Below are 18,420 nucleotides of genomic sequence, written 5' to 3'. Positions count from 1 at the left end.
GGTTTGCGCAAAAAAAAACACTTCTAAATTAAATTAAATATGGCTCCACTGCAAAAAGTGGAGAGGAAATCAACAATGGAACAATGACGAAGCAAACTTACCATTTTACAAATGAGTTGATCTTGTTTTCACGAAGCATCGGCAGCTGGATACATTCTCGGATCATGATGTGCACTTCTCCCGTTTTGGTCGGCTTTTTACTAACCTCTGGATTTGGCACAAAATTATTAATTTCAGTAAGTATCATCAGTCACTGGGAAACTTATATATGGGAAATAGGAATAAAACATACCAGGGGGAGACATTGGAATATACATTAGAGACAGTTTCATCTCTCCTCTGTTCTCCAACCCAATACCAGATGCTGGTGTCTGGAAAAAAAAAAGGTATTGTAGTAATATGAACACAATAAACCATATACAATAAGTTCTATAGGAAACAGCCATTGTTGGAAGCAATAGGAACAGGATATTTGCTAAGACCTTCTCTTAGTCTCACTTGGGAATATCTGTATGGTGGGTGGGCACAGCTATGACTCCAGACTATGCAGAGTAACGTTGGCTGAACCGGATGCTTTGTTTGGGCCTGCCAAATATCCTATGTGTATGGGCGTCTTCCAACTCCTCTTCCTCCAGAGGTAGGATCTTGCTGCGGCTTTGTCCACTCGCCCCCATTAAAAAACACACGGATGCTTGCCTAAAAACGTGCATGGTGGCGGGGGGTGGAGAATAACTGTAGGGTGAATGAGCATTTGGACACCTTATATACTGCATATTGTATGAGCTGTGCTATGCATAGTACTGTAAATGGTGAGGCCCCTACAGTCACTTAGACCTATATGTAACTAGAGTATGTGCTGTGCACTAGAGGGAAGTTTCCCTTTAACCTGGCTCCACTTTGTTGGTGCTGTATTTTGAGTTCTGTGTGCTCTTGATGGGTCTACTACTTGGCACCATTTTGGGATGTATAATAGTCATAAGTCTGTTTCGAACTGAATATTTAATATATAACAAATACAAATTTGTTAGAAGGGCCCTGAAGTCAAGGAAGCAAGTGTTAAACTTTATTTACTGTGCCTCCACAGGTTAAATGAAGTATTGAACAATTCTTTAGTAGAGTAGTGCCTAAAGACGAGCATAGTTACTTACCCGTGCCTCAAGCTGGTACCAATTCCTCTGGGTATTGTTCCAATCCCATGTTGCCAAATTCAAATTTACTTCACCCAGGAAGCTGTTCCGACCAAGTACATCATGGTGCCACACAGATAAGTTCAGTGTCTGAGTTTCAAGAGATTCTTTTGGGATTTTATACTGAGAGACAAAAGTGTGAAGGAGTGAAGGAAAGTGTAACTAAAATCAGTAATAATGGCAAATCATGATAAAAGTGATAGAAACGAACAGCAGCAACATCTTTTTTCTTGTAGAGACGCCATATTGGTTTTCTTACCCTCAGTATTTCATTATACACAGGATTCAGGGTCTTTTTCTTCACTGCACTCTTCCTTTTTCCCATCTTTGCTTTCTCTGGAAGCAAATAAGCCTTCACGTATCTGCAGCAGAAAGCCAACATGTTGCTTTAAGGAGGTTGTCTGGGACATTGATGTATGATCAGTAGAGGTGTGCTCCCCCCAACGATCAGCAGATCCTGTAGCCCATACAATGCTTCCCCAGACACAGCTCCACACATATGGATGACCGTGTCTGGTACTGGAAATTGGTACAACCAGGGCTCAAGTCATTGAGGAATGCGTGGGATTTGAGTTCCAGCACTTTCTCCACAGCAGGAACACAGTTCCCAGTAGCAGGACAAGCCCTTGAGTGGAAATCTTAGGCGAGTTCCCACACTTTTTTTCCCCAGGACTTGACCCCTGAGTACAACCTTTTCTATCTACTGATTGTGGGAGTCATGGGTGTCAGATCCCAACCCGAAGGATATCCCTTAAAATGAAAGTAGCAAACATCACTTACATCTGCCCCAGTTAATGTAGCTCAGACACAGAAGCTCTGTAGAAAGTCAATGATTCTTCAGCTTCATTTTACATGTCTGGCCTACAAAGAAGAGATAAAGGTTGCACTTACGGGTCAGAGCGCTGCTTCTTGACTTCCGCTGCTGCCAGGTCTTTACACTGGTAGATATAGATGTGGAACTCCTTCAACTGCTCCACATAGTCAATGGAAAATTCAATGCCACCTTTAATGTCCACATTGCCGAAATCACCGCTGTACATGCTCATGACACTCCCACTTACCTAGAAGCAGAAACATCCATAGTAAACACAAAATTACAACTTTTCAAGTATTCTATACTGCAAAATGGTAACTATTCTACATATGCTATGATTTGAGCCTAAAGTAAACCAGTCACATTGTCCATCTCTGTGGACGCCATGTTATAGATCATTAGGATCTGGGCATATGGATATATTTTATCCAACTAAATCTCTGCTCCTTCTATGCTTTGGTGTCCAGTGGGCGGTCCTAGATCTATCTAGGATTGTGCAGCCTTATAGAGAAGGCTGCCCATCGCTGCTGTACACCTAAACATAGAATGGAGGTATACATTATATTCCATCTTTTCCCTTTGAAACTATATATTAATCTGCTCAACTCCTACTCTATAACACAATGCCTGAAGATCTCACCATACATAAGATGACAGGTTGCCTTTGAAGAGGATATCCATGCAATGCCATATAGACAAGTGAGCAGATAGCACTGTTGAAGACTACTTCTAGTCATAAAGACACAGAGGATTTTTTTTTTTTTATCGATAATGGTCAGTGATCCCACAATCAGTAAAGTGATTCCACTTTCTACTCAAAGATTTCCACTTTTCTGAAGAGCTTGAAAGAAATGCTGCCAGAGCTCCCATTGACTTTAAAAGGGTTGTACTGCACATGTTCACGGACCCACACTGCAGGAAGGTAACCCGTCTTAGCCAATGATTGACTAGGTGGACACTTCAATGAAAGTTCTGTCAAGATTTGTTCCAAGCTCTTCGGAAAAGTGGAGATCTTTGGGATTGTGGCATTTCCACCTCACTGACCAAACTTGTAAACAGAGGAAGTCTTCCACAAATTTGAAATCTCTCATTTCTATATGGCATTCCATGGATATCTTCTATAAAAGGGAACCTGTCACGTTGAACATTGTGTCTTATAGGCAGGCAGCAAGTGCATAAAGTGACAGACCATACGGCTGCTATAAAAGGCACTTGGAGCGAAGGGACCCTGTCTTGGTTGGTCCCTTTCCTTTTTCTATTGGTAAGAAAGTCTTTCCCTGGTCAACGTTTTGAAGAATACCATGATTAAAGTCTGCCACATATAAGGACATTTATAAAACATTCTATCAAACTTAAAGGGGTACTCAAGCGCTAAGACATCTTATCCCCTTCCCAAAGGATAGGGGATAAGATGCCTGATTGCAGGGGTCCCGCCGCTGAGGACCCTCGTGATCTTGCACGCAGCACCCCATTACCATCAGTCTCCAGGGTCTGATGAGTGGCGATCACGGAGCCGAAGCATTGTGATGTCACGGCTCCGCCCCAGTGTGACATCACAATCTGCCTCCTCAATGTAGGCCTATGGGAGGGGGCGTGACAGCTGTCACGCCCCCTCCCATAGGCTTGCATTGAGGGGGCGGAGCGTGACGTCACACTGGGGCGGAGTCGTGAAGTCACAATGTGGGACCCAAGCGATCAGGCATCTTATCCCTATCCTTTGGATAGGGGATAAGATGTCTTAGCGCCGGAGTACCCCTTTAAACTAATTGGAGGGGGGGGGGGGGGGGGGGGGGGGGGGGGGGGGGGGGAGGGCAACTTCATCAACTAAATTGTCCCAAAGTACCTGTTGGGGGAACCAACTTTGCTAAGAAACATTAGGGGGCAAGTGTCATGCCATTCTGAATAGATGACCAGGTATTTTCTCAAGACTCTATGGGGAGATTTATTAAAACCTGCCCATAGCAACCAATCAGATCACTGCTTTCATTTAGCAGAGGCCTTATTAAAAATGAAAGAAGCGATCTGATTGGTTGCTATGGGCAACTTTTCCTCTGGACACGTTTTGATAAATCTCCCCCCATGTCCCCATTTTTTCTTAGGTTGGAAGCATCTGTGAAATACCCTATGTAGATTATTATTGATATATTCGGTATAAACATTAATAAACTGTATTAAATATATACATAATACAGATGTAATATTGCAATTAAATGATGCAGTCTACAGTTCCATGCAGTCTATTTGCCCTAATGCCTATATCCTTTCCTACAGTCATTTAGTGCAATTAGAGATGAGCGAACTTACAGTAAATTCGATTCGTCATTACAGTAAATTCGATCCGGCGGTTGCTGACTTTTCCTGCATTAGTTCAGCTTTCAGGTGCTCCCGTGGGCTGGAAAAGGTGGATACAGTCCTAGGAGACTCTTTCTTAGGACTGTATGCACCTTTTCCAGCCCACCGGAGCACCGGAAAGCTGAACTAATTTATGCAGGAAAAGTCAGCAACCGCCGAGCTGAGAAGTTCGTGACAAATCGAATTTACTGTAAGTTCGCTCATCTCTAATTGCAATTCTCCTACAGCCTTCCCCACATGCCTCTTATAAGTATTATTATTATTATTATTATATTAATAATGGATTATAACATACAAGTTGACAATTCATTCCAGAAGCACAGAGACAATGATTAGTGGAAGCACAGAGTTACGCTTTACATACAGAAGACATTGACGCCATGCCAGACGAGCCACTAAGATTGGTTAGAGAGCTTGGGCTCTTCTTGTGTCTGCCAATCTGAAAACTGCTTTCTGATGCCGAGTCTGTGTCTCTGCCATCAGTCTAGAAGACATCACATGAAAACAGTCACTGGACATATTCAACAACAAGACAGGTTATAAGTTGACATGGTGGGATTCATGCGGGCCGATTAGCCTAAAATCACTAAGACATTTACATATTGAGAATATGTTCTGGATGTGAGCCCTAAGGGGGTATCTGTCAATAAAACCTATTTTTTCAACTGTCCATAAATGAACATACTGTACATTGGAAAATAATGTTCTTTTACTACATTTCCCTGGTCTTTCATGCTTTCCGTCTGCTTTTAATACAAACCGTCTGCTCTGTTAAGCCAATTTCCTGTTTGGTATACATACTGTGACCTACTTCCTGTCTGGGCTGGACACTCTAATCAGGAGTCAACCAACTCTGTCCTCTTTCCACCATGTGGGAGAAGTTATAGTCAAGATCAAGTTGGCTAAATTCCCAGCTAGAGTGCTCTGACCAGACAGAAAGTTGGGCTGATAAAAGACAATTAACTGAGCAGACGGTTTGCATTCGTAGCAGAGAGAAAGCATGATAGATCACAGAAACAAAGCTGAAAAGGGGTACTCCGCTGCTCAGCTTTTGGAACAAACTCTTCCAAACACTTGAGCCAGGAGCTCGTGACATCATAGCCCTGCCCCCTCAATGCAAGTCTATGGGAGGGGGCGTGACAGCCGTCACGCCCCCTCCCATAGACTTGCATTGGGGGGGGGGGCTGGGCGTGAAGTCGTAAGGGTTGGGCTATGACGTCACGAGCTCCCGGCACTGGCTCCTGCGTTCGCAACAGTTTGTTCCAAATGCTGAGCAGCATAGTACCCCTTTAAGCTTTGTTCACACACTAAAGAATATCTGCAGGCGATCTGCAGTGTGTGAACATACCCTAAAGCATGGTTTTCAATGTCCATAATAGGATTACATTTTAGCATTGATATTATGGCTGCCAGACCTTGACCTGGACCTCCCCAGTACACCAGGAGTGTGTGTGGGGGGGGGGGGGGGGGTCATCTTTGGTTTTCTCAAATGCGGTCCTATTATGACCATGTAAGACCAGTCCTAGGTTTCCATTTAGTGTACCTTGTCCTGAAAACAATGTGTTAAATACTGGGTATATTTTCATACTTCCTTTAATCTCAGATTTAATTGGTCGATTAGTATTATCTGACCATAGTTTCAGTAAAATAGGTTTACAACATGCAATACATGCACAGACATATGTAAAGCAAATGCAAACAATGAAGGATTTCTTATTAACAGGGGTTAGCCCTTCAGTTAGATGACAACATAGACTTGTATACAGGCAGGGGAGAGAGTGGAGTATATATATTATATATATACACATAAAACACGCAGAATCATGTTGTCTAGTATAAATTTATAGGATCAGTTATTCATTACTCATTTATAAAAGGAGGATGACTTTATAAATGACAAATCAAGTCTCCAAAACAACAAAGACAGTCCATGACCTAAATATTACGTGTTCTCTGTGCAATAAAAAACAGGGAAAAAAAAAAAAACACTCATCACAGATGATCGTATAAAAAGTAATAAGACAAAAAAAAAATACATAAAAAAAAAAAAAAAAAATATACATAAAACAAGGCACCCTACCCACCCAAAGAGAAAGGATATGTTGTGATATACTTGCAACCTTTTACATCCCAGGCTTATAATGGACATGAAACCTTCCGATACGGCAGCATAAAGCATACATGCAAAACAGATAAATCGATTACATACATGAAGACCAACCAGAAAATAGGGTAGATGACCAAGAAAAGAAAAGCCTAGATATACGCCATGTACAGATCCTTACCCTAGGGTGCATGTACCCCCATGCATGTCTCGCTCCTACTCAGCATCATCAGGGGGGTGGGGGTGGAGTCTATGTATGTACTTGATTTTTCTGTTTATGTACGTATGCTTTATGCTGCCATACTAGGAGTTGCATGTCCATTATAAGCCAATTACAAGGATACCCCTTTAAAGCTACAGGATACAACCCCAGCACTTACATCGTCTTGAAGGAATGTCGGCACCGACTGACTCATCCGCTTGAATTTTTCAGCATTTTCTGGGAAGGAATTCTCTATAGGACCTACAAATCGCAACAATTTATTCTTTAAAATTCGAAGGATCAATAACATGGGCCTCACCCAAACTACGGCCAAGGACACCTCAAACAATTCAGATCTGAACAAGTTAATTACATGTTCAAATTGAAGACAATCCCCATAACTATCCTTCCTAAACTTTGTAGTGGGTCAGTGTCAGCATATTTATATTTTTACCTGTATGAGACAAAAAAAAAAAAAAAAGAAGAAGAAGAAGGAGGTCCACACAGATAGAAGCCTCTGTAAGATGGCCGCTCACCTTGTACATAGATAATTGTGCCTATCATCCCAATTAATGGGATTTCATTTTGTGTTAGAGGTGCTCATCCCAGGGGTTGCAGGAGAGGAGAAACCTGTCCTGTAGCTTGTGGTAAAGAAAGAAAACTAATAGAAAGGGCCAATGACGTGTTTTGGGGTGCCCTTATCCCTTCCTCATGTGGGTAGGGACTTATATCCTACCGATCTGAGGAAGGGGTGAGTTTCCTAAAACGAGTCATTGGTTCTTTTATTTATTTTATTGTATTGCAAATAAATGAGTCCACTTTAGATTTGAACAGTACTCCTGACATGGAATCCATTTTCGTTGGGATAAGCAGTGCTTGACCTCAGTAGGGTCTCCTTTCTTCACCTCCGTGTCTATTATAGGCTCTGGCAATAAGCTACAAATCAACAACGTTTTTCAGTAATTCCTTTTAAAATTCTAAACATTTTTTTTTTTAGAAACACCATTGCTTCTAATGGCCCTGTACTGAGCGCGTGCAATGAGACAGGTTTAGCCATGGTCGTCTCAGACATGCGAGAAGAACAATATGGATTCTCATACAGCCTAGGGATCTGCACACTGCCTTGCTTGCATATTGGATATAGAAGAGCAAAGTAAATCAGAGCCTTAAAGGGTTAAACATTTTTTAAATCAACTGGTGCCAGAAAGTTAAACAGATCTGTAAATTACTTCTATTTAAAAATCTTAATCCTTCCAGTACTTATAAAGCTGCTATATGTTGCACAGGAAGTTCTTTCCTTTTAGAATTTCCTTTCTGTCTGACCACAGTGCTCTCTGCTGACACCTCTGTCCATTTTAGGAACTGTCCAGCGCAGGATAGGTTTTCTATGGGGATTTGCTCCTACTGTGGACAGTTCCTAAAATGGACAGAGATGTCAGCAGAGAGCACTGTGGTCAGACAGAAAGGACATTCAAAAAAGAAAAGAACTTCCTGTGCAACATACAGAAGCTAATAAGTACTAGAAAGATTAACATTTTTAAATAGAATTAATTTGCAAATCTGTTTAACTTTCTGGCACTAGTTGATTTAAAAAAAAAATATATATATATTTTCCAGAGGAGTACCCCTTTAAAGGTCACAGAGCTCAGTTGGGGACATTTACCAGTCTGTTTCACCACCCAGATGCCATGGATCATAAAACTTCTTAAAGGGGTACTCCGTCTCCGCCCCTAGACATCTTATCCCCTATACCCAGCGGTGGGACCCCCAAATCTCTGTGCTGCACCCGGCTTTCGTTTAGAGCATCTGGTTCAGCGCCGGAGGCTCATGGCATCACGACCACGCCCCGCTCATGACATCATGGCCACGCTCCCCACAATGCAAGTCTATGGGAGGGGGCGTGACGGCCGTCATGCCCCCTTCCATAGACTTGCATTGAGGGGGCATGGCTGTGATGTCATGAGCCTCCGCCCCGCATCGCCAGTCATCCAGCATGGAGCAAAGTATGCTCCGTGCACTGGATGTCTGGGGTGCTGCAGCAGAGATAGTGGGGGTTCTCAGAGGCGGGTCCCCCGTGATCAGACATCTTATTCACTATCCTTTGGATTTTTCTTTGTTGGTTTTTGTTTCCGACAGGTATTTTTCCACGATATTTACTATTGTATTTTGTATTTGGCCATTTTCCCTACGTTTTGCAATTTTTACACATGTTCTGACTGTTGGGTTTTCCAAAACTAAAATCCACCACATTTTATTTGGAAAAATTTGTAAATTTGTAGGTTTCTTTAGAAAATGTTGGTTTTTGGAAGACACACCACTTTCCTGATGACCATACCCCTTTGTAGGGTTTTCTGAGTAAAGTGGAGAGTTAGTAGGGTTTTTTGGATTTTATGTCTGAAATTCTGGGGCACAACACATGCGACCCAAAACACCCTACAAAATCTATTTGGCAAAGCCTTAGTAAATGAGGCCCATTGACTTTTTTTATATTGATATTTCTATATTAGGGTAAAAAGCTCAATGAGTTAAGAGGAACAAAGACTGAAGGAACAAGACATCAAACAAGCTTAACATTAGCACCCAGGGTCTCCTTACCTAATGTGTCTCCTTTTTGGCTGTTCGGTTTGCTTTGATCTGTCCAGGAAAGAGCGAAAGAATGAGGGGAAAAAACGTACAAGCAACTAAATTCAAATCTGATCCATTACTGACAAGGGACAAATGTTAGAACAAGATCATACAGAGCAAACACACAAATGAGACTAAATTACACAAGACAGTAAGTCTAGAGAGTCTACAGTAGCCTAGCTTTACTAAAAAGGTGCCACTACAATATTCGTGAAAAGTGATTATTAGAAACTTACCTTGCTTGGCCAAAATAGAAAGTAACTAACATTGGGAGAAGTCATGAGAGCTTATGGTTCATCAACTCCAGAATAGAGAATATGATGTAGATGAAGTGCAGCGCACGCTATGCGACCTCTCCAAGCAGACCTGTGCACGGAGCCCCTTCTTCCATGTATACCCTGTGAGTCTGGCTGGTGTTCTGACTGGTAATCGTACCCAGACCATTTTCAGACCTTTCCTAGCTTGTCATCTGTCATGCCCCTCTAAAACCCATCCGTTTCTTCGTCACAATATACCCAGCCTGTCAAACACTTACTTTTGCCCTGAATGACCCCTCTACTCCTTTTCCTATGTATAGTCACCAACATTCTAGCTGCCTCTACCCAGTTCGTTTATTTAACCCATGTAGCTACCCCTGGACAGTATGCCCAACCTCAACTAACCCAGGAGTCCAGTTATCTTCCATATTATACCCCAGTTACCTCTGCCCTGCATACACCCCTTTGTCTCCTTCCTAGTATATTCACCAACACACCAGCTTCCTTTACACAGTATGCCTAGCCTGCCCATATGCTGCTCTTGGCCAGTGCCTTCTTCCATCACCCAAACCATAAGTTTTTTTTTGTCTAGTACACCCAGCTACTACTTGCCATATAAACTAACTAATACATCAACTACCCAGCACGCCTAGTCTACACCTCCAGCTATTCTGCATTGTATAGTCAGTCTATCCTCTCTATTCCCATGCCTCCCCACCTACTATGCTGACAAACATATCTACAATTACTATCCTCTATACTATACCCCCAGCATGCCCATGCTGCACCTCCTGTCATTCTGCTTGGTAAAACCCAGTCTATCCATATGGTGACAGCTATATCTACATCCTCTAAACCCCCACCATGACTATTCTACACCTCCTGACCTTTGTATAGACCGTCTGTTCATACTTCAACCTCCCACATATCTACACCCTTTGTCATCTATAAACTCAGCATGCCCACCTCCAGTAGCCAGTCTATCCCAATGCCATGCTTTCAACCATATCTACACCCTCTGTCGTCTGTACCCACAGCCAGCCCATCTACTTTCTGCCTAAAATACCAAACACCCCCTTAGATTTTAACCATCAGTTGGGTAAAGAGAACATCCAATATTCAGAGATCATGAAAATGATGACAGCAACTGGAGAGAAGTTGTTCTTATGGAAAACAGGGACTTGAGAAGCCACCATGTTCAGTGCATTAGGGGGCATAAGTGTTTTCACCATCAATTGGATAGTGGATGTTCTTCCTTACCCAATCAATTATCACGGCAGCAGCAGGAGAGAAGCATGCTAATCTTGAGGGCAGCAGTGACCCAGCCATTCATGTGATGATGTTACTGAGGACAAGGCTGCATAAGGTAGACAAAGATATAACCATCTTTAGCACTATAGATAATTGGAGTGACCACAACAGCACAAGAACATTGGGGGAGATTTATCAAAACCTGTGCAAAGGAAAAGTTATCCAGTTGCCCATAGCAACCAATCAGATTGCTTCTTTCATTTTGCAGAGGCCTTGTTAAAAAACGAAAGAAGCAACCTGATTGGTTGCTATGGGCAACTGGGCAAATTTTCCTCTGGACAAGTTTTGATAAATCTCCCCCATTGTGCTGATATTGTGGGAGAAAGTGACCTATGTAGTCAAAGGGTCATGTAATGACTTTCAGGGTATCTACCTCCAATAGGTGGCACCAGGAAATGCTTTCTGGAAGGCAGCTAGTTTGCATACTTTTTCCCATGAAGCATTGCCTGCAAGACTGCAAACATAGTCAGCCTTCTTCAATGAGAAACAAAGACCTCCAGAGCTGTCTACTCATGTAATGTTTCTGGGGGCAGTGGTGTATGCGACTTGTATAATGGCATGAATTAGAAGGACAGAAATATTTGTAGTCATCAGATTATCCGAGGACCGATGAACCAACCAAGATTTGGGTTCTCTTAATAAAGCATCAATTTAATGACCAATGATACTGGCGAGTGTGTCCTTTACAGATCTCTTAAATGGACCATTTGACTCCACAGAACTAAGAAGCCTCTTATGTGGCACTTGGAGGGCTGTTTAGTGGGTATAAGTGTGTATAAGTATGACTGTTTTGGTGAGTCTTTACTTTAATCGATCATTGTGTATCATAGGGACAGGTGACCTTTAAATACAATCATTGGGGCTTGGAATCAGTCTCAAATAAATATTAAGCACAGGTTGTTATACGTTCTATCAGTTAACTCATCCAAAAAATAAAATAGCCATGCAATCCAAAAAAGTAGTCATTAGACATTTTCTCAACAAATACCACTATCGCTAAAAACTTTTTGGAAAGGTTTTATATTTGTGTGTCCATTTATAAGATAATAGTGGTTGGGGCTTAGCATGCCATCAAACTGAATAGGAAAGAGGAGATTACGCTAATCAAAAGTGCAGAAGGAAACATATCTAAAACAGTAGTATAAATAGTATTGTATTTGTAAACAAGAAAGGAGAAGGTAATGGCCTTAGGGTCAAAGAATTCTTCTCTCCAACTAGAGTGGTGAGGGCTGCAAAATGGAGAGATTACATGTATGGCGATCTAAGCCAACACAAGACCGGGCCCGCATATACTTCTATATTAAGGACTGTCTGTTTGCACCTAGAGGCACTGCTTTCGATGACCTCCTACCTTATTGGAAGACTTACAGATTCTAAGATTCTATTTATGTTGGTTATTCATTGAGAAAATGTAAAGCGCTTGTTTGTAAAAATTTCCGAATTTTCACATGCAAAATGTTATCGTTTTCACAGATGTTACCAGAGACCTTGGTTGTAAGGCTATAAGAATAGGCAATACGATCTTATATATTTGTTTGATAAACTTTCATTGCCAAAATCTCTGGTGACATCACGGAGTGTAGAAACAGGAGCCTCCGAGGAGAACCTCATGAGAAACCCTTGGAGTTCTACAGAGAGGTTAGTGTAACGGATATAGAGCATGTTAGCTGGTTTAGTATGGCCTTAAGAGGCAGCAGACATGCTACATCCTCACTTGTACTTGAGGGGGACACTTCCTCTACAGCTTTGGCGTAAACCAATTTTTTATCTGTGCTCCTTTTCAATGCGCTCAAAACTGGGTTTGATTCTTCCATACCTGTTATAAAACAAAGTGGGTGAGCACTGTGAAAAAACATCAAAATAGCCAATAGACTCTTAGCATCTCTTTAAAATGTGTTTGTTCCCACCCTCTGGCAACTTTAACTTAATACATCATTAAAATGTAATGCTTCCATTTATTAAAATAAAAAAAATAAAAATTTCTCAATAGTTTCCACGAATGGAACGCTTAAAACAATGAAAACTAGTTCAAACATTTACATAAAATCCAAAATGATAAAAAATAAAAATCTTTGACCAAGATTGTTCAATGTGCCTCATAGCAAATTACTCTCCAATGACCTTTGCAATTAACAGTACCAATTGTAAGATATTCCTGGAGGGGTTCAACATATATGTATAGCAAGTAATATAAACACAGACTGTGTTGGCAGATAAGAACCAGTCGGCCCATCTAGTCTGCCCAATATTCTGAATACTATGAACAGTCCCTTATCTTATATCAAGTCTTTACTACAAGGAAGCTACATCTAGAAATGTGAAGAAAAAGTTGCTAAAGGGGGGGGGGGTGCACAAACCATCAATCCTGCAGAACAAAAAGTTTTGTTACAACAAGACAAGAAATAAAGTCAAAAAACACAAAATTACACTATAGAAAAGACTTGAAACCTACATTTGTCGACATCTGAAGTAACATATTGAGAAATGTCAAAATCTATACTCTTCGATAACTCTCTTCGATACGGTGCCTCAAGATAAAGTTCCAATGTGCTTTTCCTTAAAGAGCTGTTTTTGTCTTTCACAGGGGTGCTCTGCCTATTAGACAAGAAGGTTTCTGGAGTTCCTTCTTGAGGTTCTTCATATCTGGCAAGTTTGGTTCCCTCTTCCACAGTGTCTTCAGAAACACTACTTTCTCTCATCGCTGGCTCATTCAACTCGGGATGGGACTCATTAAGAGCCACGTGACCAGAAGAGACATTTCCTAAGAATGCCCCTTCTTCCTCGTTCAGGGCCTCTTTTTGAAGTTCTTCTAAACTCTTAGCAGTAGATATTCTTGTTGGTGCTACGGTTTTCTCAATTGTCTCATTGACTTCCTGTACCGACATATCCTGGGAAAGAGCGCTTTCATCAGTCACTGTTTCTCGATCAGCTGATACAGGCTGAGACGACTCCAGATATACTGTAGACGATTTAAGGAATGTTTTCTTTGGTTCACTCAAATACAAATAAACATTGGCTTTATTATTTACTCCAGCACTCTCATTCTCTGCAATGTTACCACTGTCTGAGACCTCCGCAAGATCAGGCTGAGAATTTTGTGACTCTTCATACAGTTGTCTTAGTTTCTCATCAAAGTCACTAAAGCGTTTTTTGGGTAGAACAGTAGGCATCTCAATTCTTTCTATAATTTCTTTTCTACTTCGTTCTTCCGGATGAAGAACATTATCCTTGTAGACATTTGGTTTCGATGACAGTTCATTTTCCACAGGTTCTCTTAGTTCAGATATGGGTTTCTCAAAAGTTGTATTCACAACTTTACTGGAACTTATTTCAGCTTGTTCCAATTGGCCAGGTTCAATGGGAAGATCATTACCAATCTGTGTCTTTTTGGAAGAAATATTGACTATTATAGGCTCAGAACTTTGGATGTTTTTGCTCATATTTCCTGAAGAAACTGCTAGGACCTTGCTAAAATTCTGGTCAGGTTCATTTATGTCCATATACTCTAGCTGAGATAGATTTCCATGTTGCATGTCTACCGCATTTAAAGATTCATTGTACAGATTTTGTAATTTTTTACCGAGATCACTAGGGTCCTTTTTGAGGACCGTTTTCTCAATGCTTTCATTAACAGCTTCTCCCAAATCAGATGCTTCTCCTGTAGGATACTCATTTTCTTGAAGCAACACAGTCCCATTAGAAGACACAGGTGAATCAACATCAAGTCCACTTTGTTTTACAAGAAGCAGTTTTCGACCCATCTCATTCATTTCCCCATTTTCTTTATCTCGATACACATTATGATCAGCTGAACCATTTTCAAAAGTCATGGAATGTGGCCTCTCTTCTGGCAAGGAAAAGTTTTTACCCGATACCTCGCCCTGTAATGTTTTTTTTAACCTTAGGCTAAGTTCACTTTTTGCAATCCTATTTGGAGCAACTGATGGTTCTGTAATTTCTGCAAGAGCTGCCTGTTTCTCAGCAGGTATCTCAGGATGTTGCTTTGTTTCAGACTCATCAAAAAGCGCATGGGAAAATTTTGGATAGTTGGAGGTTCCTGAACTTTCTTGAGCCGTTATATCAACTGAACCTATGGGTTTCTCAAGTTTACTATTTTCAACACTATTGTTAATAGGATTTATTACTGAATTCAGTGGGTCGTCCTCACCACTAGATCCTTTGCTAAATTTCCTAGACATAGGTTGTGCCCCATACACTGAGGGATCCTCTCTAATGTCTTGTAAACTCTTTGCGGCTAGTCTTCCTTTCAATCTCCATCCAACTGGTTCTTTGCTTCTTATGTCAGGATTGGAACCAAACTGCTTATTCATTTTATCAGGGAGGGCTTGACTAGTAGGTTTATCGTCTGACTTACTCGATGTATTCCAGAAGTTTTTTAAGTTCTGAAAGGATGCAGATTTTATGCGATCTTTAAGGCCCTCATTTGCACTTTCACTAAGTGAAACACTTCTACCAGGAGGATTTTTCTCCAGATTAGTAGATTTTTCTTTTTCGAAAAAATCATGAAATGTATGCCTCTTTTTGAACTTTGACCGAAGATCCACCAAATGTACCCCTTTGTCATCACTCTGGCTTCCATTCGACATAGACTGTCTATTGTTAGTTTTGTTTTTGTTCTTCTCATTTTCCCAATATGATTTTAGCTGATCGACAGGAGGCATGGAATCCTCCTCATCCTCCACCATGACCTTTTTAAAAGTGACAAGGCTTGCGCCATTATGATCATCGCTGTCAAAAGAACTGCTTTTCGGAGTAATAGATAGATCAACAGAGGTGGGCTTGATACTGATTAAGGTTGGCTTTTTGGCTGTGTCTTGAGATGGCCTATCCCCTTCCCACAATAGTTTGATATCACTAACTCTCTTTGGTGGAACAACTGATCCATCCTTCTGCTTTCTAGAACTTTGGTCTTCACTTTGTTCTAGAGTTATAACCTCTTGGTCTTTATTCTTATCAACTTCCACTGCCCCTGTATCACTTATACCTAATGAAGGTGTTGTGTCCTTCAATACATTACTTTCTTCCTTTTCACCTTCCAAACTTTCTTTGTCTTCTTCAAACGCTACCTCAACAGGAATCTGTGGATCTTTTTGAAAGGAATCGTCCTTGATTGACCTACTCTGAATTTTTCCACACCCACTTCCACTCTTTCCAAACTCCAAAAAGTCCGGTAATGGCACCTGTTGGGGTGGAAGGGATTCATCTTCGATAGCAGTCATATTAAGAATCTTTGGCTGGTCAGAATCAGCATTCTCCATTGGCCCTGTATCACCTATACCTAATGAAGGCATTGTGTCCTCCAATACATTACTTTCTTCTTTATTCTTGCCAACTTCCATTGGTCCTGTATCACTTATACCTAATGAAGGCATTGTGTCCTCCAATAAATTATTTTCTTTATTCTTGCCCACTTCCGTCGGTCCTGTATCACCTATACCTAAAGGCATTGCTTCCTCTAATACATTACTTTCTTCGTTATCGTTACCAGCTTCCATTGGTCCTGTATCACCTTTACCTAATGAAGGGTTTGTGTCCTTCAATACATTACTTTCTTCCTTTTCACCTTCCAAACTTTCTTTGTCTTCTTCAAACGCTACCTCAACAGGAATCTGTGGATCTTTTTGAAAGGAATCGTCCTTGATTGACCTACTCTGAATTTTTCCACACCCACTTCCACTCTTTCCAAACTCCAAAAAGTCCGGTAATGGCACCTGTTGGGGTGGAAGGGATTCATCTTCGATAGCAGTCATATTCAGAATCTTTGGCTGGTCAGAATCAGCATTCTCCATTGGCCCTGTATCACCTATACCTAATGAAGGCATTGTGTCCTCCAATACATTACTTTCTTCTTTATTCTTGCCAACTTCCATTGGTCCTGTATCACCTATACCTAATGAAGGCATTGTGTCCTCCAATACATTATTTTCCTCTTTATTCTTGCCAACTTCCATTGGTCCTGTATCACTTATACCTAATGAAGGCATTGTGTCCGCCAATACATTATTTTCTTCTTTATTCATGCCAACTTCCATTGGTCCTGTATCTCCTTTACCTAATGAAGGCATTGTGTCCTCCAATACATTTTCTTCTTTATTCTTGCCAACTTCCATTGGTCCTGTATCACCTATACCTAATGAAGGCATTGTATCCTCCAATACATTATTTTCTTCTTTATTGTTACCAGCTTCCATTGGTCCTGTATCACCTATACCTAATGAAGGTGTTGTGTCCTTCAATATGTTACTTTCTTCCTTTTCACCTTCCGAACTTTCTTTGTCTTCTTCAAATGCTACCTCAACAGGAATTTGTGGATCTTTTTCGAAAGAATAGTCATTGATTGACCTACTCTGAATTTTTCCACACCCACTTCCACTCTTTCCAAACTCCAAGAGGTCTGGTAATGGCACCTGTTGGGGTGGAAGGGATTCATCTTCCATAGCAGTCATATTCAGAATCTTTGGCTGGTCAGGACCGGTATTCTTTATGTCCTCTTTTGGTTCCGAAATCTCAGACATTTTAGGAATGGCCCTCATTTTGAGTTTGGCTTCACTTTCATCAACACTGGGTCCGGAAGATTCCTCAGTTTTGTCAGGATAATTCCTCGTTTTTGTTTCCTCCAACTGACCTACAGATGGCGACGGGTCATCAACAGAGTCGGAACTTCTACTAAACCAATCTAGAACTTTACTGATGGACTCATCTTGCGCCTTCATACCCTCAAATGTGTATTTATCATGTCTGGATGAATTGGAGTAATTTGGGCTGCCTGCAAGAGCTGGCTTACCTTTTTTAGAATTTGATAGTTCAGAAGTGTCTGGCTTCTTATCTGTAACATAAGAAAAAACAAATGCCTTTCTATAATTTGTACAATAAGGATAAGCACCTATTCTACCTGACTTGTAGTTACTTAAAAAAAGGACCATATACAAATAATATATCAATGCAGACTATAAAGTAGTGCACTGCCAGGATTAACAAGATTTTGGTTACAAATCTTTAGGATATTTTTTTCCAACTGAAATTATTTTAACTATAGTTTAATAAAATTAATTATACTGTAGCATGCGCAAACTATCGACTGTCTCAGAAACATATCAGTGTTGATTATAATCAAAAGGGAGAGAAAAATATATATTCTAATTCACACAAACACATATGTTAATATAAATAAAAAGATTAAAAAAAAAATAGGTGAAGAAAATTAAAGGCTGTCCTCCATCACAATTTTTTAAAATGTTCTTGTGCAACTAAAAGGAAAATTGAAGGAACTTTGTAATTAGTTCATTAAATAATTATTATTTTTTAAACAACAACCACAACCACCACCACCACATTATTTTTACCATTTAATTTTTTTTATTTTGTTCATTATTTTTAATATAATAGCCTATTAAGGGGTATATCCATTTTTATATCTATATATATAAAACTCAATGTGTGTGTGTGTGTATGTATGTGTGTGTGTGTGTGTGTCTCTATGCGTGTGTGTATGTGTGTCTATGTATGTGTGTGTGTCTATGTATGTGTGTGTGTGTGTGTGTGTGTGT

At 40.6% G+C, this 18,420-nt stretch overlaps 1 protein-coding gene across 33 annotated transcripts in view; it reads right to left on the bottom strand.

Annotated features, from left to right (window-relative positions):
- SYTL2 (synaptotagmin like 2) overlaps positions 1-18,420 on the bottom strand; it is a 168,818-nt gene that overhangs the window by 6,282 nt on the left and 144,116 nt on the right. For 17 of the 33 annotated variants that reach the window (XM_056561318.1, XM_056561333.1, XM_056561332.1 and 14 more), the window contains 10 exons: positions 13,305-17,699; positions 12,567-12,668; positions 9,255-9,293; positions 6,838-6,920; positions 4,718-4,837; positions 2,079-2,248; positions 1,447-1,549; positions 1,149-1,310; positions 293-371; positions 102-207 (listed from right to left, as the gene is read on the bottom strand). In XM_056561318.1, the coding sequence (XP_056417293.1) occupies positions 102-207; positions 293-371; positions 1,149-1,310; positions 1,447-1,549; positions 2,079-2,248; positions 4,718-4,837; positions 6,838-6,920; positions 9,255-9,293; positions 12,567-12,668; positions 13,305-17,699 (5,359 nt within the window). The other 16 variants (XM_056561339.1, XM_056561341.1, XM_056561344.1 and 13 more) reach the window with 8 other exon arrangements.

This window comes from Hyla sarda, chromosome 2 (assembly GCF_029499605.1).
Source record: "Hyla sarda isolate aHylSar1 chromosome 2, aHylSar1.hap1, whole genome shotgun sequence".
In the NCBI taxonomy this organism is placed as follows: Eukaryota; Metazoa; Chordata; class Amphibia; order Anura; family Hylidae; genus Hyla; species Hyla sarda.
This window is presented reverse-complemented; position numbering and strand designations above follow the sequence as displayed.